Source organism: Heterodontus francisci, chromosome 14 (genome assembly GCF_036365525.1).
Source record: "Heterodontus francisci isolate sHetFra1 chromosome 14, sHetFra1.hap1, whole genome shotgun sequence".
Taxonomy (NCBI): domain Eukaryota; kingdom Metazoa; phylum Chordata; class Chondrichthyes; order Heterodontiformes; family Heterodontidae; genus Heterodontus; species Heterodontus francisci.
In genome coordinates this window covers 11772448-11800353 of record NC_090384.1, presented here as the reverse complement: position 1 = coordinate 11800353, position 27906 = coordinate 11772448, and the positions used below count along the sequence as shown (strand labels likewise).

The window sequence follows — 27906 nt, the reverse complement described above, 5'->3', positions numbered from 1 at the left end:
ATCGATCCCCTGGGTTTTTGGGGGTTTGATCCCCTGGATTAGTTTGTGTTTGATCCCCTGGCTTTTGAGTGTTTGATCCCCTTGGTTATTGGGGGTTTGATCCCCTGGATTATTGGGTTTTGATCAGTTCGGTTTATTGGGGGCTTATGCCCTCGGTTTTTGGGGGCTTTACCTCTAGGATATTGGAATTGTGACCCCATGGGTTATTGGGGATTGTGATCCCATGGGTTATTGGGGATTTGATCCCCTGGGTTATTGGGGATTTGATCCCCTGGGTTATTGGGAGTTTGATCCCCTGGGTTATTGGGGGTTTGAGACCTGTTGCGATTGGGGATTTGATCCCCTTGCTTATTGGGTTTGATCCCCTGGGTTACTTGGGGTTTGATCCCCTGGGTTATTGCGGGTTTTATCCTCTGGATTATTGGATGTTTGATCCCCTGGGTTATTGGGGGTTTGATCCCCTGGGTTATTGTGGGTTTTGATCCCCTGGGTTCTTGGGGTCTGATCCTATGAGATATTGGGGGTTTCATCCCATGGGTTATTGTGGCTTTGATCCCCTGGGTTATTGGGTTTTGATCCCCTGGGTTATTGGGGTTTGATCCTTTGAGATATTGGGGGTTTAATCCCCTGGGTTATTAGGAGTTGATCCCCTGGGCTACTTGGGGTTTGATACCCTGGGTTATTGGGGTTTGATCCGTTGGGTTCTTGGGGGTTTGATCCCCTGAGTTATTGGGGATTTGATCCCCTTGGTTACTTGAGGTTTGTTCCCCTGACTTTTTGGGGTTTTCATCCCCAGGATAATTGGGTGTTTGATTCCCTGGGTTATTGGGAGTTTGATTCCCTGGGTTATTGGGGGTTTAAGCCCCTGGGCTTTTGGGGGTTTGATTCACTGTGTTATTTGGGGTTTGATCCCCTGGGTTATTTAGTGTTTGCTCCCCTGGATTATTGGGGGTTTGATCCCATGTGTTATTGGAGGTTTGCTCCCCTGGGTTATTGGGGGTTTGATCCCCTGGGTTATTTGGGGTTTGATCCATGGATTATTTGGAGTTTGATCCTTTTGGGTTATTGGGGTTTTATTCTGTGGGTTATTGGGGATTGATCCTTTTGGGTTATTGGGGGTCTGATCCCCTGGGTTATTGCAGTTTGATCCTTTGGGTTATTGGGGGTTTGATCCCTGGGTTATTGGGGGTTTGTTCCCCTATGTTATTGGGGGTTTGTTCCCCTATGTTATTGGGGGCTTGATCCCCTGGGTTATTGGGGGCTTGATCCCCTGGGTTATTGGGGGCTTGATCCTCTGGGTTATTGCGGGTTTGATCCCCTGGGTTATTGGTGGTTTGATCCCCTGGGTTATTGGGAGTTTGCTCCCCTGGGTTATTGGGGGTTTGTTCCCATGGGTTATTGGGGTTTGATCCTTCGGGCTATGGGGGGTTTATTCCTTGGGTTACTTTGGGTTTGATCCCCTGGGTTATTGGGGGTTTGTCCCCCGATGTTATTGGGGGTTTGATCCTCTGGCTTACTTGGTGTTTGATCCCCTGGGTTATTGGGGGTTTGATCCCCTGGAGTCTTTGTGGTTTGATCCCCTGGGCTATTGGGGGTTTGATCCACTGGTTTCTTGGGAGTTGATCCCCTGAATTACTTGGGGTTTATTCCCCGACGTTATTTGGTGTTTCATCCCCTGGGTTATTGAAAGATTGATCCCCTGGGTTTTTGGGGGTTTGATCCCCTTGATTATTGGGGGTTTGATCCCCTTGATTATTGGACGTTTGAACACCTGTGTTATTGGGGTTTTGATCCCCTGGGTTATTGGGAGTTTGATCCCCTGGGTTATTGGGGGTTTGATCCCCTGGAGTCTTTGTGGTTTGATCCCCTGGGCTATTGGGGGTTTGATCCACTGGTTTCTTGGGAGTTGATCCCCTGAATTACTTGGGGTTTATTCCCCGACGTTATTTGGTGTTTCATCCCCTGGGTTATTGGAAGATTGATCCCCTGGGTTTTTGGGGGTTTGATCCCCAGGATTATTTCGAGTTTGATCCCCTGGGTTTTGGGTGTTTGATCCCCTTGATTATTGGGGGTTTGATCCCCTTGATTATTGGACGTTTGAACACCTGGGTTATTGGGGTTTTGATCCCCTGGGTTATTGGGAGTTTGATCCCCTGGGTTATTGGGAGTTTGATCCCCTGGGTTATTGGGGGTTTGAGACCCGTTGCTATTGGGGATTTGATCCCCTGGGTTACTTGGGGTTTGATCCCATGGGTTATTGCGGGTTTTATCCTCTGGATTATTGGATGTTTGAACACCTGTGTTATTGGGGGTTTGATCCCCTTGATTATTGGGGGTTTGATCCCCTGGATTATTGGGTTTTGATCAGCTCGGTTTATTGGGGGTTTTACCTCTGGGATATTGTGATTGTGATCCCATGGGTTATTGGGGTTTGATCCTTTTGGGTATTGGGGGTTTGATCCCCTGGGTTATTGGGGGTTTAATCCCCTGAGTTAATGGGGGTTGATCCCCTGGGTTATTGGGGGTTTGATCCCCTGGGTTATTGGGGGTTTAATCCCCTGGGTTATTTGGGGTTTGATCCCCTGGAATATTTGTGGTTTGATCCCCTGGGCTATTGGGGGTCTGATCCCCTGGTTTCCTGGGAGTTCATCCCCTGAGTTACTTGACGTTTGATCCCCTACGTTATTTGGTGTTTGGTCCCCTGGGTTGTTGGAAGATCGATCCCCTGGGTTTTTGGGGGTTTGATCCCCTGGATTAGTTTGTGTTTGATCCCCTGGCTTTTGAGTGTTTGATCCCCTTGGTTATTGTGGGTTTGATCCCCTGGATTATTGGGTTTTGATCAGCTCGGTTTATTGGGGGCTTATCCCCTCGGTTTTTGGGGGCTTTACCTCTGGGATGTTGGGATTGTGATCCCATGGGTTATTGGGGATTTGATCCCCTGGGTTATTGGGGATTTGATCCCCTGGGTTATTGGGAGTTTGATCCCCTGGGTTATTGGGGGTTTGAGACCCGTTGCGATTGGGGATTTGATCTCCTGGGTTACTTGGGGTTTGATCCCCTGGGTTACTTGGGGTTTGATCCCTGGGTTATTGCGGGTTTTATCCTCTGGATTTTTGGATGTTTGAACACCTGGGTTATTGGGGGTTTGATCCCCTGGGTTATTGTGGGTTTTGATCCCCTGGGTTATTGGGGTCTGATCCTATGAGATATTGGGGGTTTGATCCCCTGGGTTATTGTGGCTTTGATCCCCTGGGTTATTTGGTTTTGATCCCCTGGGTTATTGGGGTTTGATCCTTTGAGATATTGGGGGTTTGATCCCCTGGGTTATTAGGAGTTGATCCCCTGGGCTACTTGGGGTTTGATACCCTGGGTTATTGGGGTTTGATCCGTTGGGTTCTTGGGGGTTTGATCCCCTGAGTTATTGAGGATTTGATCCCCTTGGTTACTTGAGGTTTGTTCCCCTGAGTTTTTGGGGTTTTCATCCCCAGGATAATTGGGTGTTTGATTCCCTGGGTTATTGGGAGTTTGATTCCCTGGGTTATTGGGGGTTTAAGCCCCTGGGCTTTTGGGGGTTTGATTCACTGTGTTATTTGGGGTTTGATCCCCTGGGTTATTTAGTGTTTGCTCCCCTGGGTTATTGGGGGTTTGATCCCCTGGGTTATTTGGGGTTTGCTCCCCTGGGTTATTGGGGGTTTGATCCCCTGGGTTATTGCAGTTTGATACTTTGGGTTATTGGGGATTTGATCCCTGGGTTATTGGGGGTTTGTTCCCCTATGTTATTGGGGGTTTGTTCCCCTATGTTATTGGGGGCTTGATCCCCTGGGTTATTGGGGGCTTGATCCCCTGGGTTATTGGGGGTTTGATCCCCTGGGTTATTGGGAGTTTGCTCCCCTGGGTTATTGGGGGTTTGTTCCCCTGGGTTATTGGTGTTTGATCCTTCGGGCTATGGGGGGTTTATTCCTTGGGCTATTGCGGTTTTTATTCATTAGGTTTATTGGTGGTTTGATCCCCTGGGTTACTTTGGGTTTGATCCCCTGGGTTATTGGGGGTTTGTCCCCCGATGTTATTGGGGGTTTGATCCTCTGGCTAACTTGGGGTTTGATCCCCTGGGTTATTGGGGTTTTGATCCCCTGTGTTATTGGGAGTTTCATCACCTGGGATATTGCTGGTTTGATCCCCTGGGCTATTGGGGGTTTGATCCCCTGGAGTCTTTGTGGTTTGATCCCCTGGGATATTGGGGGTTTGATCCACTGGTTTCTTGGGAGTTGATCCCCTGAATTACTTGGGGTTTGTTCCCCGACGTTATTTGGTGTTTCATCCCCTGGGTTATTGGAAGATTGATCCCCTGGGCTATTGGGGGTTTGATCCCCTGGATTCTTTGCGGTTTGATCCCCTGGGCTATTGGGGGTTTGATCCACTGGTTTCTTGGGAGTTGATGCCTTGAATTACTTGGGGATTGATCCCCGACGTTATTTGGTGTTTCATCCCCTGGGTTATTGGAAGATTGATCCCCTGGGTTATTGGGAGTTTGATGCCCTGGGTTATTGGGGGTTTGATCCCCTGAGTTATTGGGGATTTGATGCCCTGGGTTATTGGGAGTTTGATCCCCTGTGTTATTGGGAGTTTGATCCCCTGGGTTATTGGGAGTTTGATCCACTGGGTTATTGGGGGTTTGATCCCCTGGGTTATTGGGGGTTTGATGCCCTGGGTTATTGGGAGTTTGATGCCCTGGGTTATTGGGAGTTTGATCCCCTGGGTTAATTGAGGGTTTGATCCACTGGGTTAATTGGGGGTTTGATCCCCTGGGTTAATTGGGTGTTTGATTCCCTGGGTTATTGGGAGTTTGATCCCCTGGGTTATTGGGGGTTTAAGCCCCTGGGCTTTTGGGGGTTTGATTCACTGTGTTATTTGGGGTTTGATCCCCTGGGTTATTTAGTGTTTGCTCCCCTGGATTATTGGGGGTTTGATCCCATGGGTTATTGGGGTTTGCTCCCCTGGGTTATTGGGGGTTTGATCCCCTGGGTTATTGGGGTTTGATCCTTCGGGCTATGGGGGGTTTATTCCTTGGGCTATTGTGGTTTTTATTCATTAGGTTTATTGGTGGTTTGATCCCCTGGGTTACTTTGGGTTTGATCCCATGGGTTATTGGGGGTTTGTCCCCCGATGTTATTGAGGGTTTGATCCTCTGGCTAACTTGGGGTTTGATCCCCTGGGTTATTGGGGTTTTGATCCCCTGTGTTATTGGGAGTTTGATCACCTGGGATATTGCTGGTTTGATCCCCTGGGCTATTGGGGGTTTGATCCCCTGGAGTCTTTGTGGTTTGATCCCCTGGGTTATTGGGGGTTTGATCCACTGGTTTCTTGGGAGTTGATCCCCTGAATTACTTGGGGTTGTTCCCCGACGTTATTTGGTGTTTCATCCCTGGGTTATTGGAAGATTGATCCCCTGGGTTTTTGGGGGTTTGATCACCAGGATTATTTCGAGTTTCATCCCCTGGGTTTTGGGTGTTTGATCCCCTTGATTATTGGGTTTTGATCAGCTCGTTTTATTGGGGGTTTTACCTCTGGGATATTGGGATTGTGATCCCATGGGTTATTGGGGTTTGATCCTTTTGGGTATTGGGGGTTTGATCCCCTGGGTTATTGGGGGTTTAATCCCCTGGGTTATTGGGGGTTTAATCCCCTGGGTTATTGGGGGTTTACTCCCCTGGGTTATTTGGGGTTTAATCCCCTGGGTTATTGGGGGTTTGATCCCCTGGATTATTGGGTTTTGATCAGCTCGATTTATTGGGGGTTTTACCTCTGGGATATTGGGATTGTGATCCCATGGGTTATTGGGGTTTGATCCTTTTGGGTATTGGGGGTTTGATCCCCTGGGTTATTGGGGGTTTAATCCCCTGGGTTATTGGGGGTTTACTCCCCTGGGTTATTTGGGGTTTGATCCCCTGGGCTATTGGAGGTTTGATGCCCTGGAGTCTTTGCGGTTTGATCCCCTGGGCTATTGGGGGTTTGATCCACTGGTTTCTTGGGAGTTGATCCCTGGAATTACTTGGGGTTTGATCCCCGACGTTATTTGGTGTTTCATCCCCTGGGTTATTGGGAGTTTGATCCCCTGAGTTATTGGGAGTTTGATCCCCTGAGTTATTGGGAGTTTGATCCCCTGAGTTATTGGGGGTTTGATTCCCTGGGTTATTGGGGGTTTGATCCCCTGAGTTATTGGGAGTTTGATCCCCTGAGTTATTGGGGGTTTGATCCCCTGGGTTATTGGGAGTTTGATGCCCTGGGCTATTGGGGGTTTGATCCCCTGGAGTCTTTGCGGTTTGATCCCCTGGGCTATTGGGGGTTTGATCCCCTGGAGTCTTTGTGGTTTGATCCCCTGGGCTATTGGGGGTTTGATCCACTGGTTTCTTGGGAGTTGATCCCTGGAATTACTTGGGGTTTGATCCCCGACGTTATTTGGTGTTTCATCCCCTGGGTTATTGGGAGTTTGATCCCCTGAGTTATTGGGGGTTTGATCCCCTGAGTTATTGGGGGTTTGATGCCCTGGGTTATTGGGAGTTTGATCCCCTGAGTTATTGGGGGTTTGATCCCCTGAGGTATTGGGGGTTTGATGCCCTGGGTTATTGGGGGTTTGATCCCCTGGGTTATTGGGGATTTGATGCCCTGGGTTATTGGGAGTTTGATGCCCTGGGTTATTGAGGGTTTGATCCCCTGGGTTAATTGGGGGTTTGATCCCCTGTGTTAATTGGTGGTTTGATCCCCTGAGTTAACCGGGGGTTTGATCCCCTGGGTTGTTGGGGTTTTTTTCCGCTGGGTTATTGGGGTTTGATCCTTTGGGTTATTGGGGATTTGATCCCCTGGGTTATTTGGGGTTTGATCCGCTGACTTCCTAGCGGTTTGATCCCCTGGGTTATTGGGGGTTTATTTCCCTGGGTTACTTGTGGTTTGATGCCCTGGGTTATTGGAGGATTGATCCCCTGGGTTATTTGGTGTTTGATCCCCTGGGTTTTGGGGGTTTGATCCCCTGGGTTATTGGGTGTCTGATCCCCTGGGTTATTTGGTGTTTGATCCCCTGGGTTTTGGGGGTTTGATCCCCTGGGTTATTGGGTGTCTGATCCCCTGGGTTATTGGTGTTTGATCCTTTGGGCTATTGGGGTTTTATTCCTTGGGTTATTGTGGTTTTTATGCACTAGGTTTATTGGTGGTTTGATCCCCTGGATTACTTTGGGTTTGATCCCCTGGGTTATTGGGGGTTTGATCCCCTGGATTACTTTGGGTTTGATCCCCTGGGTTATTGGGGGTTTGATCCCCTGGATTACTTTGGGTTTGATCCCCTGGGCTGTTGGGGGTTTGATCCCCTGGTTTCCTGGGAGTTCATCCCCTGAGTTACTTGGCGTTTGATCCCCTACGTTATTTGGTGTTTGGTCCCCTGGGTTGTTGGAAGATCGATCCCCTGGGTTTTTGGGGGTTTGATCCCCTGGATTAGTTTGTGTTTGATCCCCTGGCTTTTGGGTGTTTGATCCCCTTGGTTATTGGGGGTTTGGTCCCCTGGGTTGTTGGAAGATCGATCCCCTGGGTTATTGGGAGTTTGATCCCCTGGGTTTTGGGTGTTTGATCCCCTTGGTTATTGGGTTTTGATCAGCTCGGTTTATTGGGGGCTTATGCCCTCGGTTTTTGGGGGCTTTACCTCTGGGATATTGGGATTGTGATCCCATGGGTTATTGGGGTTTGATCCTTTTGGGTATTGGGAGTTTGAGCCCCTGAGTTATTGGGGATTTGATACCCTGGGTTATTGGGTTTTGATCCCCTGGGTTCTTGGACGATTAATCCCGTGGGTTATTGGGGTTTCATCCCCTGGGTTCTGGGACGATTAATCCCCTGGGTTATTGGGGTTTCATCCCCTGGGTTCTGGGACGATTAATCCCCTGGGTTATTGGGGTTTCATCCCCTGGGTTCTTGGGATTTGATCCCCTGGGGTTATTGGGGGTTTATGCCCTCGGGTTTTGGGGGCTTTACCTCTGGGAAATTGGGATTGTGATGCCATGGGTTATTGGGGTTTGATCGTTTTGGGTTATTGGGGATTTGATCCCCTGTGTTATAGGGGTTTGATCCTTTGTGTTATTGGGTGTTGTAATCCCTGGGGTTATTGGGGTGTTATCCCTTCAGATATTTATGGGCTTTACCTTTGGGTGATTGGGAGTTCGATCTCCTGGAATACTTGGGGTTCGATCCCCTGGGTTATTGGGGCTTTTGTTCTCCTCGGTTACTTGGGTTTGTTCGCCTGGGTTATTGGGTGTTTGAGCCCCTGAGCTATTGGGGGTTTGATTCCCTGGGTTGCTTGGGGTTTGATCCCCTGGGTTGCTTGGGGTTTGATCCCCTGGGTTGCTTGGGGTTTGATCCCCTGGGTTATTGGGGTTTGATCCCCTGGGTTAATTAGGGTTTGATCCCCTTGGTTACTTGGGGTTTGATCCCCTGGTTTGTTGGGGGTTTGTTCCGCTGGGTTATTGCGGTATGATCCCTTGGGTTATTTGGGGTTTGATCCGCTGACTTACTTGCGGTTTGATCCCCTGGGTTATTGTGGGTTTAATCCTGGCCTGTTGGAAGACCTTACACAGATCAACGATTCTCGGAAGACCGCCATCATTGACAACGATATCAGTAGATTCAATGTCGACATTGCAGCACTTCAGGAGACACGCCTCCCCGCGAGTGGATCTCTAGCAGAGCAAGACGACACCTTCTTCTGGCAGGGCAGGGATCCTGAAGAACCAAGACAGCATGGAGTGGGATTTGCCATCAGAAACTCCTTGCTCAGCATGGTAGAGCCTCCCTCAAATGGCTCGGAACGCATACTGTCCATCCGACTGCTCACCACCTCTGGTCCAGTAAACCTACTCAGCATCTATGCTCCAACACACTGCTCCCCACCTGAAGCTAAAGATCAGTTCTACGAGGAACTCCATAACATCATTAGCAGCATCCCCAACACCGAACACCTATTCCTGCTGGGGGACTTTAATGCCAGGGTTGGGGCCGACCATGACTCATGGTCCTCCTGCCTTGGGCGCTATGGCGTTGGAAGGATGAATGAAAACGGGCAGAGACTGCTTGAGTTGTGTACCTATCATAACCTCTGCATCACCAACTCGTTCTTTCACACTAAACCCTGTCACCAGGTTTCATGGAGGCACCCAAGATCGCGTCGTTGGCACCAGCTAGACCTCATTGTCACAAGGCAAGCCGTCTTAAACAGTGTTCAAATCACACGCAGCTTCCACAGTGCGGACTGCAACACTGACCACTCCCTGGTGTGCAGCAAGGTTAGACTCAGACCAAAGAAGTTGCATCATTCCAAGCAGAAGGGCCACCCGCGCATCAACACGAGCAGAATTTCTCACCCACAGCAGTTAAAACATTTCTAAATTCACTTGTAATAGCCCTTCAAAACACTCCCACAGGGGATGCTGAGACCAAGTGGGCCCACATCAGAGACGCCATCTATGAGTCAGCTTTGACCACCTACGGCAAAAGTGCGAAGAGAAATGCAGACTGGTTTCAATCTCATAATGAAGAGCTGGAACCTGTCCTAGCTGCGAAGCGCATTGCACTGTTGAACTACAAGAAAGCCCCCAGCGAGTTAACATCCGCAGCACTTAAAGCAGCCAGAAGCACTGCACAAAGAACAGCCAGGCGCTGCGCAAACGACTACTGGCAACACCTATGCAATCATATTCAGCTGGCCTCAGACACCGGAAACATCAGAGGAATGTATGATGGCATTAAGAGAGCTCTTGGGCCAACCATCAAGAAGATCGCCCCCCTCAAATCTAAATCAGGGGACATAATCACTGACCAACACAAACAAATGGACCGCTGGGTTGAGCACTACCTAGAACTGTACTCCAGGGAGAATGCTGTCACTGAGACCGCCCTCAATGCAGCCCAGCCTCTACCAGTCATGGATGAGCTGGACATACAGCCAACCAAATCAGAACTCAGTGATGCCATTGATTCTCTAGCCAGCGGAAAAGCCCCTGGGAAGGACAGCATTACCCTGAAATAATCAAGAGTGCCAAGCCTGCTATACTCTCAGCACTACATGAACTGCTTTGCCTGTGCTGGGACGAGGGAGCAGTACCCCAGGACATGCGCGATGTCAATATCATCACCCTCTATCAAAACAAAGGTGACCGCGGTGACTGCAACAACTACCGTGGAATCTCCCTGCTCAGCATAGTGGGGAAAGTCTTTGCTCGAGTCACTCTAATCAGGCTCCAGAAGCTGGCCGAGCATGTCTACCCTGAGGCACAGTGTGGCTTTCGTGCAGAGAGATCGACCATTGACATGCTGTTCTCCCTTCGTCAGATACAGGAGAAATGCCGTGAACAACAGATGCCCCTCTACATTGCTTTCATTGATCTCACCAAAGCCTTTGACCTCGTCAGCAGACGTGGTCTCTTCAGACTACTAGAAAAGATTGGATGCCCACCAAAGCTACTAAGTATCATCACCTCATTCCATGACAATATGAAAGGCACAATTCAACATGGTAGCTCCTCATCAGAGCCCTTTCCTATCCTGAGTGGCGTGAAACAGGGCTGTGTTCTCGCACCCACACTTTTTGGGATTTTCTTTTCCCTGCTGCTTTCACATTTGTTCAAGACCTCCGAAGAAGGAATTTTCCTCCACACAAGATCAGGGGGCAGGTTGTTCAACCTTGCCCATCTAAGAGCGAAGTCCAAAGTACGGAAAGTCCTCATCAGGGAACTCCTCTTTGCTGACGATGCTGCTTTAACATCTCACACTGAAGAGTGCCTGCAGAGTCTCACTGACAGGTTTGCGGCTGCCTGCAACGAATTTGGCATAACAATCAGCCTCAAGAAAATGAACATCATGGGGCAGGACGTCAGAAATGCTCCATCCATCAATATTGGCGACCACGCTCTGGAAGTGGTTCTAGAGTTCACCTACCTAGGCTCAACTATCACCAGTAACCTGTCTCTAGATGCAGAAATCAACAAGCGCATGGGAAAGGCTTCCACTGCTATGTCCAGACTGGCCAAGAGAGTGTGGGAAAATGGCGCACTGACACAGAACACAAAAGTCCAAGTGTATCAAGCCTGTGTCCTCAGTACCTTGCTCTTTGGCAGCGAGGCCTGGACAACGTATGTCAGCCAAGAGCGACGTCTGAATTCATTCCATCTTCGCTGCCTCCGGAGAATACTTGGCATCAGGTGGCAGGACCGTATCTCCAACACAGAAGTCCTCGAGGCGGCCAACATCCCCAGCTTATACACACTATTGAGTCAGCAGCGCTTGAGATGGCTTGGCCATGTGAGCCGTATGGAAGATGGCAGGATCCCCAAAGACACATTGTACAGCGAGCTCGCCACTGGTATCAGACCCACCGGCCGTCCATGTCTCCGCTTTAAAGACGTCTGCAAACACGACATGAAATCCTGTGACATTGATCACAAGTCGTGGGAGTCAGTTGCCAGCGTTCGCCAGAGCTGGTGGGCAGCCATAAAGGCGGGGCTAAAGTGTGGCGAGTCAAAGAGACTTAGTAGTTGGCAGGAAAAAAGAGAGGCGCAAGGGGAGAGCCAACTGTGTAACAGCCCCGACAAACATATTTTTCTGCAGCACCTGTGGAAGAGCCTGTCACTCTAGAATTGGCCGTTATAGCCATTCCAGGCGCTGCTCCACACATCACTGACCACCTCCAGGCGCTTACCCATTGTCTCTCAAGATAAGGAGGCCAAAGAGAATTCCCCTGGGTTACTTGTGGTTTGATCCCCTGGGTTATTGGGGGTTTGATCCCCTGGGTTATTGGGGGTTTGATCCCCTGGGTTATTGGGGGCTTGATCCCCTGGGTTATTGGGGGTTTGATCCACTGGGTTATTGGGGGTTTGATCCCCTGGGTTATTGGGGTTTGATCCTTTTGGGCTAATGGGTATTTGATCCCCTGGGTTATTGGGGGTTTGTTCCCCTGGGTTATTGGGGCTTTTGTTCCCCTGAGTTACTTGGGTTTGTTCGCCTGGCTTATTGGGGATTTGAACCCTGGGTTATTGGGAGTTTGATCGCTGGATTACCTGGGGTTTGATCCCCTGGGTTATTGGGGGTTTGAGTCCCTGGGTTATTGGGTGTTTGATCCCCTGTGTTATAGGGGTTTGATCCTTTGGGTTATTGGGGTTCGATCCCCTGGGTTATTGGGATTTAATCCCCTGGGTTATTAGGAGTTGATCCCCTGGGCTACTTGGGGTTTGGTACCCTGGGTTATTGGGGGTTTGATCCCCTGGATTACTTGAGGTTTGATCCCCTGGGTTATTGGGTGTTTGATCCTTTGGGTTATTGGGCGTTCGATCCCCTGGGTTATTGGGATTTAATCCCCTGGGTTATTAGGAGTTGATCCCCTGGGCTACTTGGGGTTTGGTACCCTGGGTTATTGGGGTTTGATCTGTTGGGTTCTTGGGGGTTTGATCCCCTGGGTTATTGGGGTTTCATCCTTTGAGATATTGGGGGTTTGATCCCCTGGGTTATTCGGAGTTGATCCCCTGGGCTACTTGGGGTTTGATCCCCTGGGTTATTCGGAGTTGATCCCCTGGGCTACTTGGGGTTTGGTACCCTGGATTATTGGGGTTTGATCCGTTGGGTTCTTGGGGATTTGATCCCCTGGGTTACTTGAGGTTTGATACCCTGGGTTTTTGGGGGTTTCATCCCCAGGGTTATTGGGTGTTTGATTCCCTGGGTAATTTGGGGTTTGATCCCCTGGGTAATTTGGGGTTTGATCCCCTGGGTTATTGGGTGTTTGATCCCCTGGGTTATTGGGGGTTTAAGCCCCTGGGCTTTTGGGGGTTTGATTCACTGGGTGACATGGGGTTTCATCCCCTGGGTATTGGTGTTTGATCCTTTTGGGTTATTGGGGTTTTATTCTGTGGGTTATTGGGGATTGATCCACTGGGTTATTGGGGGTCTGATCCCCTGGGTTATTGGGGGGTCTGATCCCCTGGGTTATTGCAGTTTGATCCTTTGGGTTATTGGAGGTTTGATCCTTTTGGGTTAATGGGCGTTTGATCCCTGGGTTATTGGTGGTTTGTTCCCCTGGGTTCTTGGGGGTTTGGTCCCATGGGTTATTGGGGTTTGATCCTTCGGGCTATTGGGGTTTTATTCCCTGGGTTATTGTGGTTTTTATCCACTAGGTTTATTGGTGGTTTGATCCCCTGGGTTATTGGGGATTTGTCCCACGATGTTATTGGGGGTTTGATCCTCTGGCTTACTTGGGGTTTGATCCCCTGGGTTATTGGGAGTTTGATCACCTGGATTATTTGTGGTTTGATCCCCTGAGTTACGTGGGGTTTGATCCCCTGGTTTATTGGGGATTGATCCTTTCGGTTATTGGGTGTTTGATCGCCTGGGTTATTGGGTTTTCATCCCCTGGGTTCTTGGGGGATTGATCCCCTGAGTTATTGGGGTTTGATCCCCTGGGTTCTTGGGGGTTTGATCCCCTGGGTTATTGGGAGTTTGATCCTCTGGGTTATTGGGAGTTTGATCCCCTGGGTTATTGGGGGTTTGATCCCCTGGGTTATTGGGAGTTTGATCCTCTGGGTTATTGGGGATTTGATCCCCTGGGTTATTGGGGATTTGATCCCCTGGGTTATTGGGAGTTTGATCTTCTGGGTTATTGGGAGTTTGATCACCTGGGTTATTGGGGATTTGATCCCCTGGGTTATTGGGAGTTTGATCCTCTGGGTTATTGGGAGTTTGATCCCCTGGGTTATTGGGGATTTGATCCCCTGGGTTATTGGGAGTTTGATCCTCTGGGTTATTGGGAGTTTGATCCCCTGGGTTATTGGGAGTTTGATCCTCTGGGTTATTGGGAGTTTGATCCCCTGGGTTATTGGGGGTTTGATCCCCTGGGTTATTGGGGATTTGATCCCCTGGGTTATTGGGAGTTTGATCCTCTGGGTTATTGGGAATTTGATCCCCTGGGTTATTGGGAGTTTGATCCTCTGGGTTATTGGGGATTTGATCCCCTGGGTTATTGGGAGTTTGATCCCCTGGGTTATTGGGGATTTGATCCCCTGGGTTATTGGGAGTTTGATCCTCTGGGTTATTGGGAGTTTGATCCCCTATGTTAGAGGGATTTGATCCTTTGTGTTATTGGGGTGTTATCCCTTCAGATATTTATGGGCTTAACCTTTGGGTTATTGGGAGTTTGACATCCTGGATTACTTGGGAGTTGATCCCCTGGGTTATTGGGGCTTTTGTTCCCCTGGGTTACTTGGGATTGTTCGCCTGGGTTATTGGGGATTTGATCCCCTGGGTTATTGGGGGTTTGATCCCCTGGGTTATTGGGTGTTTGAGCCCCTGGGCTATTGGGGGTTTGATTCCCTGGGTTACTTGGGGTTTGATCCCCTGGGTTACTTGGGGTTTGATCCCCTGGGTTATTGGGGGTTTGATACCCTGGCTTTTTGGGAGTTTGATCCCCTGGGCTTTTGGGGTTTGATCCACTGGTTTCTTGGGAGTTGATCCCCTGAGTTACTTGGGGTTTGATCCCCTCCGTTATTTGGTGTTTGATCCCCTGGGTTATTGGAAGATCGATCCCTTGGGTTTTTGGGGGTTTGATCCCCTGGATTAGTTTATGTTTGATCCCCTGGCTTTTGGGGGTTTGATTCCCTGGGTTATTGGGTTTTCATCTCCTGGGTTATTGGGGTTTGATCCCCTGGGTTCTTGGGATTTGATCCACTGGATAATTGGGGGTTTAATCCCCTGGGATATTTGGCGTTTGATCACCTGGGGTTATTGGGGGTTTATGCCCTCGGTTTTTGGGGGCTTTACCTCTGGGATATTGGGAATGTGATCCCCTTGATTACTTGGGGTTTGATCCCCTGGGTTATTGTGGGTTTGATCCCCTGGATTATTGGGGGTTTGAAGACCTGGGTTATTGGGGGTTTGTTCCCCTGGCTTATTGGGGTTTTGAACACCTGGGTTATTGGGGGTTTGATCCCCTGTGTTGTAGGGATTTGATCCTTTGTGTTATTGGGCGTTGTAATCCCTGGGGTTATTGGGGTGTTATCCCTTCAGATATTTATGGGCTTAACCTTTGGGTTATTGGGAGATTGATCTCCTGGATTACTTGGGGTTTGATCCCCTGGGTTATTGGGGCTTTTGTTCCCCTGGGTTATTGGGGGTTTGATCCCCTGGGTTATTGGGGGTTTGATCCCCTGGGTTATTGGGTGTTTGAGCCCCTGGGTTATTGGGGCTTTTGTTCCCCTGGGTTATTGGGGGTTTGATCCCCTGGGTTATTGGGGGTTTGATCCCCTGGGGTTTTGGGAGTTTGATCCCCTGGGTTATAGGGATTTGATCCTTTGTGTTATTGGGTGTTGTAATCCCTGGGGTTATTGGGGTGTTATCCCTTCAGATATTTATGGGCTTAACCTTTGGGTTATTGGGAGTTTGATCTCCTGGATTACTTGGGGTTTGATCCCCTGGGTTATTGGGGCTTTTGTTCCCCTGGGTTACTTGGGTTTGTTCGCCTGGGTTATTGGGGATTTGATCCCCTGGGTTATTGGGGGTTTGATCCCCTGGGTTATTGGGTGTTTGAGCCCCTGGGCTATTGGGGGTTTGATTCCCTGGGTTACTTGGGGTTTGATCCCCTGGGTTACTTGGGGTTTGATCCCCTGGGTTATTGGGGGTTTGTTACCCTGGCTTATTGGGAGTTTGATCCCCTGGGCTTTTGGGGTTTGATCCACTGGTTTCTTGGGAGTTGATCCCCTGAGTTACTTGGGGTTTGATCCCCTCCGTTATTTGGTGTTTGATCCCCTGGGTTATTGGAAGATCGATCCCTTGGGTTTTTGGGGGTTTGATCCCCTGGATTAGTTTATGTTTGATCCCCTGGCTTTTGGGGGTTTGATTCCCTGGGTTATTGGGTTTTCATCCCCTGGGTTATTGGGGTTTGATCCCCTGGGTTCTTGGGATTTGATCCACTGGATAATTGGGGGTTTAATCCCCTGGGCTATTTGGCGTTTGATCACCTGGGGTTATTGGGGGTTTATGCCCTCGGTTTTTGGGGGCTTTACCTCTGGGATATTGGGAATGTGATCCCCTTGATTACTTGGGGTTTGATCCCCTGGGTTATTGTGGGTTTGATCCCCTGGATTATTGGGGGTTTGAAGACCTGGGTTATTGGGGGTTTGTTCCCCTGGTTTATTGGGGTTTTGAACACCTGGGTTATTGGGGGTTTGATCCCCTGTGTTGTAGGGATTTGATCCTTTGTGTTATTGGGCGTTGTAATCCCTGGGGTTATTGGGGTGTTATCCCTTCAGATATTTATGGGCTTAACCTTTGGGTTATTGGGAGATTGATCTCCTGGATTACTTGGGGTTTGATCCCCTGGGTTATTGGGGCTTTTGTTCCCCTGGGTTATTGGGGGTTTGATCCCCTGGGTTAGTGGGGGTTTGATCCCCTGGGTTAGTGGGTGTTTGAGACCCTGGGTTATTTGGGGTTTGATTCCCTGGGTTATTTGGGGTTTGATCCCCTGGGTTATTTGGGGTTTGATCCCCTGGGTTACTTGGGGTTTGATACCCTGGGTTATTGGGAGTTTGATCCCCTAGATTATTGGAAGATTTATTCCCTGGGTTTTTGGGGGTTTGATCCACCAAATTATTTGGGGTTTGATCCCCTGGGTTATTGGGGGATTGATCCCCTGGGTTGTTGGGGGTTTGTTCCCCTGGGTTATTGGGGGCTTGATCCCCTGAGTTATTGGGGTTTTGACCCCTGGGTTATTGGGGATTTGAACCCCTGGGTTATTGGTAGTTTGATCGCCTGGATTACCTGGGGTTTGATCCCTTGGGTTATTGGGGGGGTCTGATCCCTTGGGTTTTTGGGGGTTTGATCCCCTGGGTTTTTGGGGGCTTGATCCCCTGGGTTATTGGGGGTCTGATCCCCTGGGTTATTGGGGGTCTGATCCCCTGGGTTATTGGGGGTTTGTTCCTCTGGGTTATTGGAGGTTTGATCCCCTGGGTTATTGGAGGTTTGATCCCCTCGATTATTGGGGGTTTGATCCCCTGGGTTAATGGAGGTTTGATCCCCTGGGTTATTGGAGGTTTGATCCCCTGGGGTATTGGGAGTTTGATCCCCTCGATTATTGGGGGTTTGTTCCCCTGGGTTATTGGCGGTTTGATCCCCTGGGTTATTGGAGGTTTGATCCCCTGGGGTATTGGGAGTTTGATCCCCTCGATTATTGGGGGTTTGTTCCCCTGGGTTATTGGAGGTTTGATCCCCTGGGTTATTGGGGGTTTGTTCCCCTGGCTTATTGGGGTTTTGAACACCTGGGTTATTGGGGGTTTGATCCCCTGTGTTGTAGGGATTTGATCCTTTGTGTTATTGGGCGTTGTAATCCCTGGGGTTATTGCGGTGTTATCCCTTCAGATATTTATGGGCTTAACCTTTGGGTTATTGGGAGATTGATCTCCTGGATTACTTGGGGTTTGATCCCCTGGGTTATTGGGGCTTTTGTTCCCCTGGGTTATTGGGGGTTTGATCCCCTGGGTTATTGGGGGTTTGATCCCCTGGGTTATTGGGTGTTTGAGCCCCTGGGTTATTGGGGCTTTTGTTCCCCTGGGTTATTGGGGGTTTGATCCCCTGGGTTATTGGGGGTTTGATCCCCTGGGGTTTTGGGAGTTTGATCCCCTGGGTTATAGGGATTTGATCCTTTGTGTTATTGGGTGTTGTAATCCCTGGGGTTATTGGGGTGTTATCCCTTCAGATATTTATGGGCTTAACCTTTGGGTTATTGGGAGTTTGATCTCCTGGATTACTTGGGGTTTGATCCCCTGGGTTATTGGGGCTTTTGTTCCCCTGGGTTACTTGGGTTTGTTCGCCTGGGTTATTGGGGATTTGATCCCCTGGGTTATTGGGGGTTTGATCCCCTGGGTTATTGGGTGTTTGAGCCCCTGGGCTATTGGGGGTTTGATTCCCTGGGTTACTTGGGGTTTGATCCCCTGGGTTACTTGGGGTTTGATCCCCTGGGTTATTGGGGGTTTGATACCCTGGCTTATTGGGAGTTTGATCCCCTGGGCTTTTGGGGTTTGATCCACTGGTTTCTTGGGAGTTGATCCCCTGAGTTACTTGGGGTTTGATCCCCTCCGTTATTTGGTGTTTGATCCCCTGGGTTATTGGAAGATTGATCCCTTGGGTTTTTGGGGGTTTGATCCCCTGGATTAGTTTATGTTTGATCCCCTGGCTTTTGGGGGTTTGATTCCCTGGGTTATTGGGTTTTCATCCCCTGGGTTATTGGGGTTTGATCCCCTGGGTTCTTGGGATTTGATCCACTGGATAATTGGGGGTTTAATCCCCTGGGCTATTTGGCGTTTGATCACCTGGGGTTATTGGGGGTTTATGCCCTCGGTTTTTGGGGGCTTTACCTCTGGGATATTGGGAATGTGATCCCCTTGATTACTTGGGGTTTGATCCCCTGGGTTATTGTGGGTTTGATCCCCTGGATTATTGGGGGTTTGAAGACCTGGGTTATTGGGGGTTTGTTCCCCTGGTTTATTGGGGTTTTGAACACCTGGGTTATTGGGGGTTTGATCCCCTGTGTTGTAGGGATTTGATCCTTTGTGTTATTGGGCGTTGTAATCCCTGGGGTTATTGGGGTGTTATCCCTTCAGATATTTATGGGCTTAACCTTTGGGTTATTGGGAGATTGATCTCCTGGATTACTTGGGGTTTGATCCCCTGGGTTATTGGGGCTTTTGTTCCCCTGGGTTATTGGGGGTTTGATCCCCTGGGTTATTGGGGGTTTGATCCCCTGGGTTATTGGGTGTTTGAGCCCCTGGGTTATTTGGGGTTTGATTCCCTGGGTTATTTGGGGTTTGATCCCCTGGGTTATTTGGGGTTTGATCCCCTGGGTTACTTGGGGTTTGATCCCCTGGGTTACTTGGGGTTTGATACCCTGTGTTATTGGAAGTTTGATCCCCTAGATTATTGGAAGATTTATTCCCTGGGTTTTTGGGGGTTTGATCCACCAAATTATTTGGGGTTTGATCCCCTGGGTTATTGGGGGATTGATCCCCTGGGTTGTTGGGGGTTTGTTCCCCTGGGTTATTGGGGGCTTGATCCCCTGAGTTATTGGGGTTTTGACCCCTGGGTTATTGGGGATTTGAACCCCTGGGTTATTGGTAGTTTGATCGCCTGGATTACCTGGGGTTTGATCCCTTGGGTTATTGGGGGGGTCTGATCCCTTGGGTTTTTGGGGGTTTGATCCCCTGGGTTTTTGGGGGCTTGATCCCCTGGGTTATTGGGGGTCTGATCCCCTGGGTTATTGGGGGTCTGATCCCCTGGGTTATTGGGGGTTTGTTCCTCTGGGTTATTGGAGGTTTGATCCCCTGGGTTATTGGAGGTTTGATCCCCTCGATTATTGGGGGTTTGATCCCCTGGGTTAATGGAGGTTTGATCCCCTGGGTTATTGGAGGTTTGATCCCCTGGGGTATTGGGAGTTTGATCCCCTAGATTTTTGCGGGTTTGTTCGTCTGGGTTATTGAGGGTTTGATCCCCTGGGTTATTGGGGATTTGATTCCCTCGGTTATTGGGATTTCATCCCTTGGGTTGTTGGGGGTTTGATTCCCTGGGTTATTGGAGGTTTGATCCCCTGGGTTATTGGAGGTTTGATCCCCTGGGGTATTGGGAGTTTGATCCCCTCGATTATTGGGGGTTTGTTCCCCTGGGTTATTGGAGGTTTGATCCCCTGGGTTATTGGGGATTTGATTCCCTCGGTTATTGGGATTTCATCCCTTGGGTTGTTGGGGGTTTGATTCCCTGGGTTATTGAAGGTTTGATCCCCTGGGTTATTGGAGGTTTGATCCCCTCGATTATTGGGGGTTTGTTCCCCTGGGTTATTGGAGGTTTGATCCCCTGGGTTATTGGAGGTTTGATCCCCTGGGGTATTGGGAGTTTGATCCCCTCGATTATTGGGGGTTTGTTCCCCTGGGTTATTGGAGGTTTGATCCCCTGGGTTATTGGAGGTTTGATCCCCTGGGTTATTGGGGGTTTGATCCCCTGTGTTGTAGGGATTTGATCCTTTGTGTTATTGGGCGTTGTAATCCCTGGGGTTATTGGGGTGTTATCCCTTCAGATATTTATGGGCTTAACCTTTGGGTTATTGGGAGATTGATCTCCTGGATTACTTGGGGTTTGATCCCCTTGGTTATTGGGGCTTTTGTTCCCCTGGGTTATTGGGGGTTTGATCCCCTGGGTTATTGGGGGTTTAATCCCCTGGGTTATTGGGTGTTTGAGCCCCTGGGTTATTGGGGCTTTTGTTCCCCTGGGTTACTTGGGTTTGTTCGCCTGGGTTATTGGGGGTTTGATCCCCTGGGTTATTGGGGGTTTGAGCCCCTGGGTTATTTGGGATTTGATCCCCTGCGTTATTGGGGGTTTGATCCACTGGATTATTGGAAGATTTATTCCCTGGGTTAATTGGGGTTTGATCCCCTTGGTTACTTGGGGTTTGATCCCCTGGGTTGTTGGGGGTTTGCTTCACTGAGTTATTGGGGTTTGATCCTTTGGGTGATTGGGGGTTTGTTCCGCTGACTTACTTGCTGTTTGATCCCCTGGGTTATTGGGGTTTGATCCTTTTGGATTAATGGGTATTTGATCCCCTGGGTTATTGGGGGTTTGTTCCCCTGGGTTATTGGGGGCTTGATCCCCTGAGTTATTGGGGGTTTGATCCCTGGGTTATTGGGGCTTTTGTTCCCCTGGGTTACTTGGGTTAGTTCGCCTGGCTTATTGGGGATTTGAACCCCTGGGTTATTGGTAGTTCGATCGCCTGGATTACCTGGGGTTTGATCCCCTGCGTTATTGGGAATTTGATCCCCTGGATTATTGGGGGTTTGTTCCTCTGGGTTATTGGAGGTTTGATCCCCTGGGGTATTGGGGGTTTGATCCCCTCAATTATTGGGGGTTTGTTTCCCTGGGTTATTGAAGGTTTGATCCCCTGGGTTATTGGAGGTTTGATCCCGTGGGGTATTGGGGGTTTGATCCCCTGGGTTATTGAGGGTTTGAACCTTTTGGGTTATTGGGGATTTGATCCCCTGGGTAATTGGGGATTTATTCCCCTGGGTTATTGGGGATTTATTCCCCTGGGTTATTGGGGGCTTGATCCCCTGGGTTATTGGGGGCTTGATCCCCTGGGTTATTGGGGGTTTGATCCCCTGGATTATTGGGGGTTTGATCCTCTGGGTTATTGGGGGCTTGATCCCCTGGATTATTGGGGGCTTGTTCCCCTAGGTTATTGGAGGTTTGATCCCCTGGGGTATTGGGAGTTTGATCCCCTCGATTATTGGGGGATTGATCCCCTGGGGTATTGGGAGTTTGATCCCCTCGATTATTGGGGGTTTGTTCCCCTGGGTTATTGGAGGTTTGATCCCCTGGGTTATTGGAGGTTTGATCCCCTGGGTTATTGGGGGTTTGATCCCCTGAGTTATTGGGGGTTTGATCCCCTGGGTTATTGGGGGTTTGATCCCCTGAGTTATTGGGGATTTGATTCCCTAGGTTATTGGAGGTTTGATCCCCTGGGGTATTGGGAGTTTGATCCCCTCGATTATTGGGGGTTTGATCCCCTGAGTTATTGGGGGTTTGATTCCCTCGGTTATTGGGGGTTTGTTCCCCTGGGTTATTGGAGGTTTGATCCCCTGGGGTATTGGGAGTTTGATCCCCTCGATTATTGGGGGTTTGATCCCCTGAGTTATTGGGGGTTTGATTCCCTCGGTTATTGGGGGTTTGTTCCCCTGGGTTATTGGAGGTTTGATCCCCTGGGTTATTGGGGGTTTGATCCCCTGGGTTATTGGAGGTTTGATCCCCTGGGGTATTGGGGGTTTGATCCCCTGGGTTATTGAGGGTTTGATCCCCTGGGTTATTGGGGGTTTGATTCCCTCGGTTATTGGGATTTGATCCCTTGGGTTATTGGGATTTGATCCCTTGGGTTATTGGGGATTTGATCCCTTGGGTTATTGGGATTTGATCCCTTGGGTTATTGGGGGTTTGATTCCCTGGGTTATTGGGGTTTGATCCTTCGGGTTATTGGGATTTTATTCCCTGGGTTATTGCGGTTTATATCCACTGGGGCTATTGGGGGTTTTATTCTCTGCGTTTTTGTTTTTTTCCCCCTGGTTTGTTGGGGGGGATTTATCCTCTGGGGTTATTGGGAGTTTATCCACTGTGGTTATTGGGGTTTTATCCTCTTCAGTTATCAGTTTTTTGGGATTTATTCCCTCGGGTTATTGAGGTTTTATTCCCTGGATTATTGGGGGCTTATCTCTGGGTTGTTGGGGTTTGATCCCCTGGCTTATTGGGGGTTTTAGTCCCTGGGTTATCGAGGTTTTATCCCTGCATTATTGGGTGTTTTATTTCTTGGCTTTTTGGGGGGATTTATCCCCTGGGGTTATTGAGGTTTTGTCCACTGTGTTAAGGGGGTGGGGGGGGGGGGGGGGGTGGGGATGTGTTATACTCTGGGTTATTGGGTGGATTTATCCCCTGGGTTATAGAACGTTGCGTATAAGAGGTTAGTGTGCAAAATTAAAGCACATGGGATTGGGGGTAATATACTGGCATGGATTGAGAATTGGTTGACAGACAGGAAACAGAGAGTAGGAATAAACAGGTCTTTTTCCAGGTGCCGGGCAGAATAGTGGGGTACCGCGGGGATCAGTGCTTGGGCCCCAGCTATTTACAATATATATGAATGACTTGGGTGAGGGAAGTAAATGTAACATATCCAAGTTTGCAGATGACACAAAGCTGGGGGCGGGGGCGGGGGCGGGAGGAATGTGAGGTGTGAGGAGGATGCAAAGAGGCTCCAATATGATTTGGATAAGTTGGGTGAGGGGAAGATGCATGGCAGATGCAGTATAACGTGGATAAATATGAGGCAGATATTATCTGAATGGTGATAGATTGGGAAAGAGGGAGGTGCAACGAGACCTGGGTGTCCTTGTGCACCAGTCGCTGAAAGCAAGCATTCAGGTGCAGCAAGCAGTGAGGAAGGCAAATGGTATGTTGGCATTCATTGCAAGACAATTTGAGTACAGGAGCAAGGATATCTTACTGCAGTTACACAGGGCCTTAGTGAGACCACATCTGGAGTATTGTGTCCAGTTTTGGTCTCCTTATCTGAGGATGGATGTTCTTGCCTTGGAGGGAGTACAAAGATTTAATAGGCTGATTCCTGGGATGGTAGTATGTGGAGAGATTGGGTTGACTTGGCCAATATTCACGAGAGTTCAGAAGAATGAGAAGGGATCTCGTAGAAACCTATAAAATTCTAACAGGACTAGACAGGCTAGATGCAGGGAGGATGTTCCCGATGGCTGGGGAGTCGAGAACCAGGGGTCACAGTCTCAGGATATGGGCTATACCATTTAGAACGGAGAGGAGAAATTTCTTCACTCAGAGGCTAGTGAACCTATGGAATTCTCTACCGCAGAAGACAGCGGAGGCCAAGTCATTAAATATATTCAAGAAGTAGATAGGTATATTTCTTAATGTCAGGGGATCAAGGGATATGGGGAGAAAGCGGGAACAGGGTACTGAATTAGATGATCAGGCATGACCTTTTTTGAATGGCGGAGCAGGCCCGAAGAGCTGAATGGCCAACTCCTGCTCCTATTTTCTATGTTTTATCCCCAGGGGTTATTGGGGGTTTTATCCCCTGGGGTTATCGGGGGTTTATCCCCTGGTGTTATTGGGGGTTTATCCCGTAGGGTTATTGGGGGTTTTATCTCCTGGAGTTATTGGGGGTTTTAGCCCCTGGGGTAATTGGGGGTTTTATACCCTAGGGTTATTGGGGGTTTTACCTCCTGGGGTAATTGGGGGTTTTATACCCGGGGGTTATTGGGGAATTTATGCCCCGGGGTTATTGGAGGTTTTATCTCCTGGGGTTATTGGGGGTTTCATCCCCTGGGGTAATTGGGGGTTTCATCCCCTGGGGTAATTGGGCGTTTTATGCCCTGGGGTTATTGGGAGTTTTATCCCCTGAGGTTGTTGGGGGTTATCTCCTCTGGAATTGTTGGGGGTTTAATCCCCTGGGTTTATTGGGGTTTTATCCCCTGGCATTATTGGGGTTTTATTCGGTGGGTTTATTGGGAGTTTTATCCCCTGGGGTTGTTGGAGCTTTTGTCCCCTGGGATTATTGGGGGTTTTATACGGTGGGTTTATTACAGGGTTATTGAGGTTTTATCCTCTAGGTTTTGGGGGGGGGGGGGGTTTATCCCTTGGGGCTATTATCCATTGGTGTTATTGGCTGATTTAACCCCTGGGGCTTTTGGGTGTTTTATCCCATGGGGTCACTTGGTGTTTATTCTCTGAATTATCGGGGATTTAATCTCTGGGTTATTGTGGATTTTATGTGTTATTTGGGATTTTAGCCTCCTCGGTTACTGGGGGATTTATCCCCCTTGGTTATTGGAGTTTTATTCCCTGGTCTTATTGAGGTTTTATTCCCTTAGGTTATTGGGGATTTTATCTCCTGGGTTTTTGAGGTTTTATTTCCTGGTGTATTTGGGGGGGGGGGGCTTTATCCCCTGGGTTAATGTGGGGATTTATCCCCTGGGTTCTTGATTGGGGGGGCGGGGGAGGTGGGAGCTTTATCCCCTGGGTTATTAGGGAATTTACCATGCACGTGATTGGGGGTGTGATCCACTGGATTATTGGGATTTAATCCCTGGGTTTTGGGGCATCTATCACCCAGTGTTTTTGGGGCTTTATCCCGCTGAGATAATTGGGTTTTTCCCCCTAGGTTATTGAGGGAGTTATTTCCCCCTGGGTTATTGGGGGGGAGGGGGGGCTATCCCCTGGTTTATTGGGGGGCTATCCCCTGGGTTATTGCGTGGGGGGAGGGGTGGGGGTTTGATCTCCTGGGTTATTGGGGTGATTTATCCCCTGGCTTACTGAGGGATTGATGCCTTGGATTATTGGGGGATTTATCCCCTTGATTGGGGGCTTTATCCACTGGGGTATTGGGTGATTTGTCCCCTGGGGTTATTGGGGGTTTTATCCCCTAGATTACTGGGCGATTTGTCCCCTGGGGGGGGTTTATCCCCTTGGGTTAATTGGGCTTTTACCCCTTGGGGTTATTGGGAGATTTACCCCGTGTTATCCAAAAGCACAGTTTTCACCTTTATGCTGATGAGACCCAGCTCCACCCGTACCTCACCACCACCTCTCTCAACGACTCCAATGTTTGATTTGTCAAATTGCTTATCCTACTTCCAGCACTTGGATGAGCAGAAATTTCCTCCAACCATTGGGAAGAGCACAGCCATGTTCATAGAATCACAGACTGGTGCACTAGCTCTTTCAAAGAGCAAGCCGGTTTGTCCCACTCCCTCACCAGATTCCTGCAATTTTTTTCTCCAAGTATTTATCCAATTCCCTTTTGAGAGCTACTATTGAATCTGTATCCACCACCCTATCAGGCAGTGCTTTCCAAATCCTAACCATGTATTGCGTAAAAAGGTTTTCCCTTATGTCACCGATGAAGGGTCACTGACCCGAAACGTTAACTCTGTTTCTCTTTCCACAGATGCTGCCAGACCTGCTGAGTGGTTCCAGCATTTCTTGTTTTTATTCCCTTATGTCACCTCTGGTTCTTTTGTTAATCAACTTAAATCTGTGCCTTCCCGTTCTCGACCCTTCAGCCATTGGAAATAGTTTATTTACCTTATCACACGTGTTGATGGTTTTAAACACCTCTTTCAAATCTCTTCTTACTCTTCTCTGCACCAGAACAACCCCGACTTCTCCAGTCTATTCATTATACTGTTGTGAATTAAAGTTACATTTTCTCATTTACTTTGTGGCAAGAATTCTTCATCACAATGTGAGATGGGAAACTGTTGAGTATCTGCCTCTTCCCCTGCTCCAACCACAAAAAAATTAAGTTACACTGATAGTGAATCACCACATTAAATAGTGATTCCTTCATGGTAGATGTTACATCGAGTGTACAGCACAGAAGCTACTGGCTGCATCCCTCTCCCTGGCCATTGCCTGAGGCTGAACCAGACTATTCTTGGAGTCCAGTTTCACTTAGAACTGAATGTCTGACCCATATCTACATCATCACTAAAACTGCCGACATTCACCTCTAAGATGTCCATCTCTGCCCCTGCCTCAGCTCATCTGCTGCTCAAACTCTCATCCATGCCTCTGTTACCTCTAGACTGCACCATTCCAATGATCTCCTAGTTGGCCTCCCAGCCTGCACTTGAGCTTATCCAAATCTCCCTATGCTTTCAGAAACATAATTCAGTTCTTCATTCTTTCTGCTTCAGTCATTCACACTTGATAAGAAACCAATTAATTATTCCACACACAGAATAATGTAAATTCCAAAACCGCTTTTGACTGAAGGTCTAGAAACCAAGCTAAGTTTGTCCAAATTAATGATGTCTCAGGAGCCATACAATATTAGATTGGACAGATGGATGAAGGAAAAGGGGTTGAAGGGATATGGGAATAGGGCAGCTAAATGTGATTAGAAGTGGTCATGTGAAGGGTAAACACTGATGCAAGACTGGTTGGGCCAAATGCCCTGGTTCTGTCTTGTAAATTCTATGTATTTCTAAGTGAAGTTAGAGACAGATGGGATTGAGACAGGCTGCAGCAGGATTTATAATCAAGAACTGGGATCCATAGTTCTCCCTATGGACGATGAAATTATATGTGCAGTTTGTGAAATATGCAGGCTCTCCCTTCCACCAGATTCAGTTTGCACCAGAGAAGTGGCCCCAGTGCTAACAGGGTTTGGTCTGGGGTCCTAGATATCTGAACAACCCAGGCCCAATTTAAACAAAACAGAACCAATGTGAAAACCAGAACACAGCACCAGAGCTGAAAACAGGAACTGAACTAAGAGGAGGGAAGTCAGAAAGTGATTATGAAGTATAGCTGAGATTGGGTTTAATAGTCTGCTGATTTAAAGAACATAAATCTGATTACAGGAGGAAGCCTCTGCTGAATTTAGGTCTCTCGGGCTGATCTCACACAGCCCCATATTCCCATCCTCTCCTCAGACTTGTCTACATTAAAGCTTCCAAAAGCCGTTGGCATTGCTATTACCAATAACGTCATTGATGCTGTTTGGGTTCCGCCAGAGCCACCCAAATCCTGACCTCATTCCACTTAATCCAATTGTGGACAAAACAGCTGAACTCCAGAGGCGAGGTGAGGGTGACTGCCCTTGACATCAAGGAGCCCTAGCAAAACTGGAGTCAATGGGAATCAGGGGGCAATCTCTCCACTGGTTAGACTCATACCTAGCACAAAGGAAGATGGTTGTGGTTGTTGGAGGTCAATTATCTCAGTTCCTCAGGGAACTTCTGCTACTTTGTCAATAACCGCCCCTCCATTAGAAGGTCAAAAGTTGGGATATTTGCTGATGATTGCAGTGTTTAGTCCATTCACAACTTCTCAGATACTGAAGCAACCCAAGCCTGCATGCAGCAAGACCTGAACAATTTTCAGATTGGGCTGATAACTGACAACTAGCATTCATGCCACAGAAGTGCCAGACAATGACCATCGCCAAGAAGAGTCTAAACACCTCCCCTTGACATTCAAATGCTGAATTCTCCATCAACATCCTGGGAGTTACCATTGACCAGAAACTGGACTGGAGTAGCCATATTAATACCGTGGTTACAAGAACAGGTCAGAAGCTAGGAATCGTGCAGCGAGTAACTCATCTCCTGACACCCTAAAGCCTGTCCACCATCTACAAGGCACAAGTCAGGAGTGTGATGGAATACACTTGGGGCAGCACAGTGGTTAGCACTGCAGCCTCATAGCTCCAGCGACCCGGGTTCAATTCTGAGTACTGCCTGTGCGGAGTTTGCAAGTTCTCCCTGTGACCAT

General features: G+C 48.8%; 2 protein-coding genes across 2 annotated transcripts; both read right to left on the bottom strand.

The window, feature by feature from the left end:
- Positions 1 to 1222: 1222 nt before the first annotated feature.
- On the bottom strand, positions 1223 to 11735 carry LOC137377241 (S-antigen protein-like). The gene is made up of 7 exons (XM_068046782.1): positions 11715 to 11735; positions 8553 to 8717; positions 7224 to 7505; positions 6050 to 6736; positions 4020 to 4226; positions 2889 to 3199; positions 1223 to 1418 (listed from the first exon to the last, which is right to left on the bottom strand). Exons 1-7 carry the CDS (start codon positions 11733 to 11735, stop codon positions 1223 to 1225), a joined length of 1869 nt encoding a protein of 622 aa, XP_067902883.1.
- Positions 11736 to 13413: 1678 nt separating this feature from the next.
- Positions 13414 to 27046, bottom strand: LOC137377240 (S-antigen protein-like). Its single transcript, XM_068046781.1, has 7 exons — positions 26992 to 27046; positions 20588 to 20917; positions 19201 to 19505; positions 17782 to 18165; positions 16831 to 17307; positions 14230 to 14650; positions 13414 to 14126 (listed from the first exon to the last, which is right to left on the bottom strand). The coding sequence occupies exons 1-7, from the start codon at positions 27044 to 27046 to the stop codon at positions 13414 to 13416; spliced, it is 2685 nt and encodes an 894-aa protein (XP_067902882.1).
- Positions 27047 to 27906: the final 860 nt, after the last annotated feature.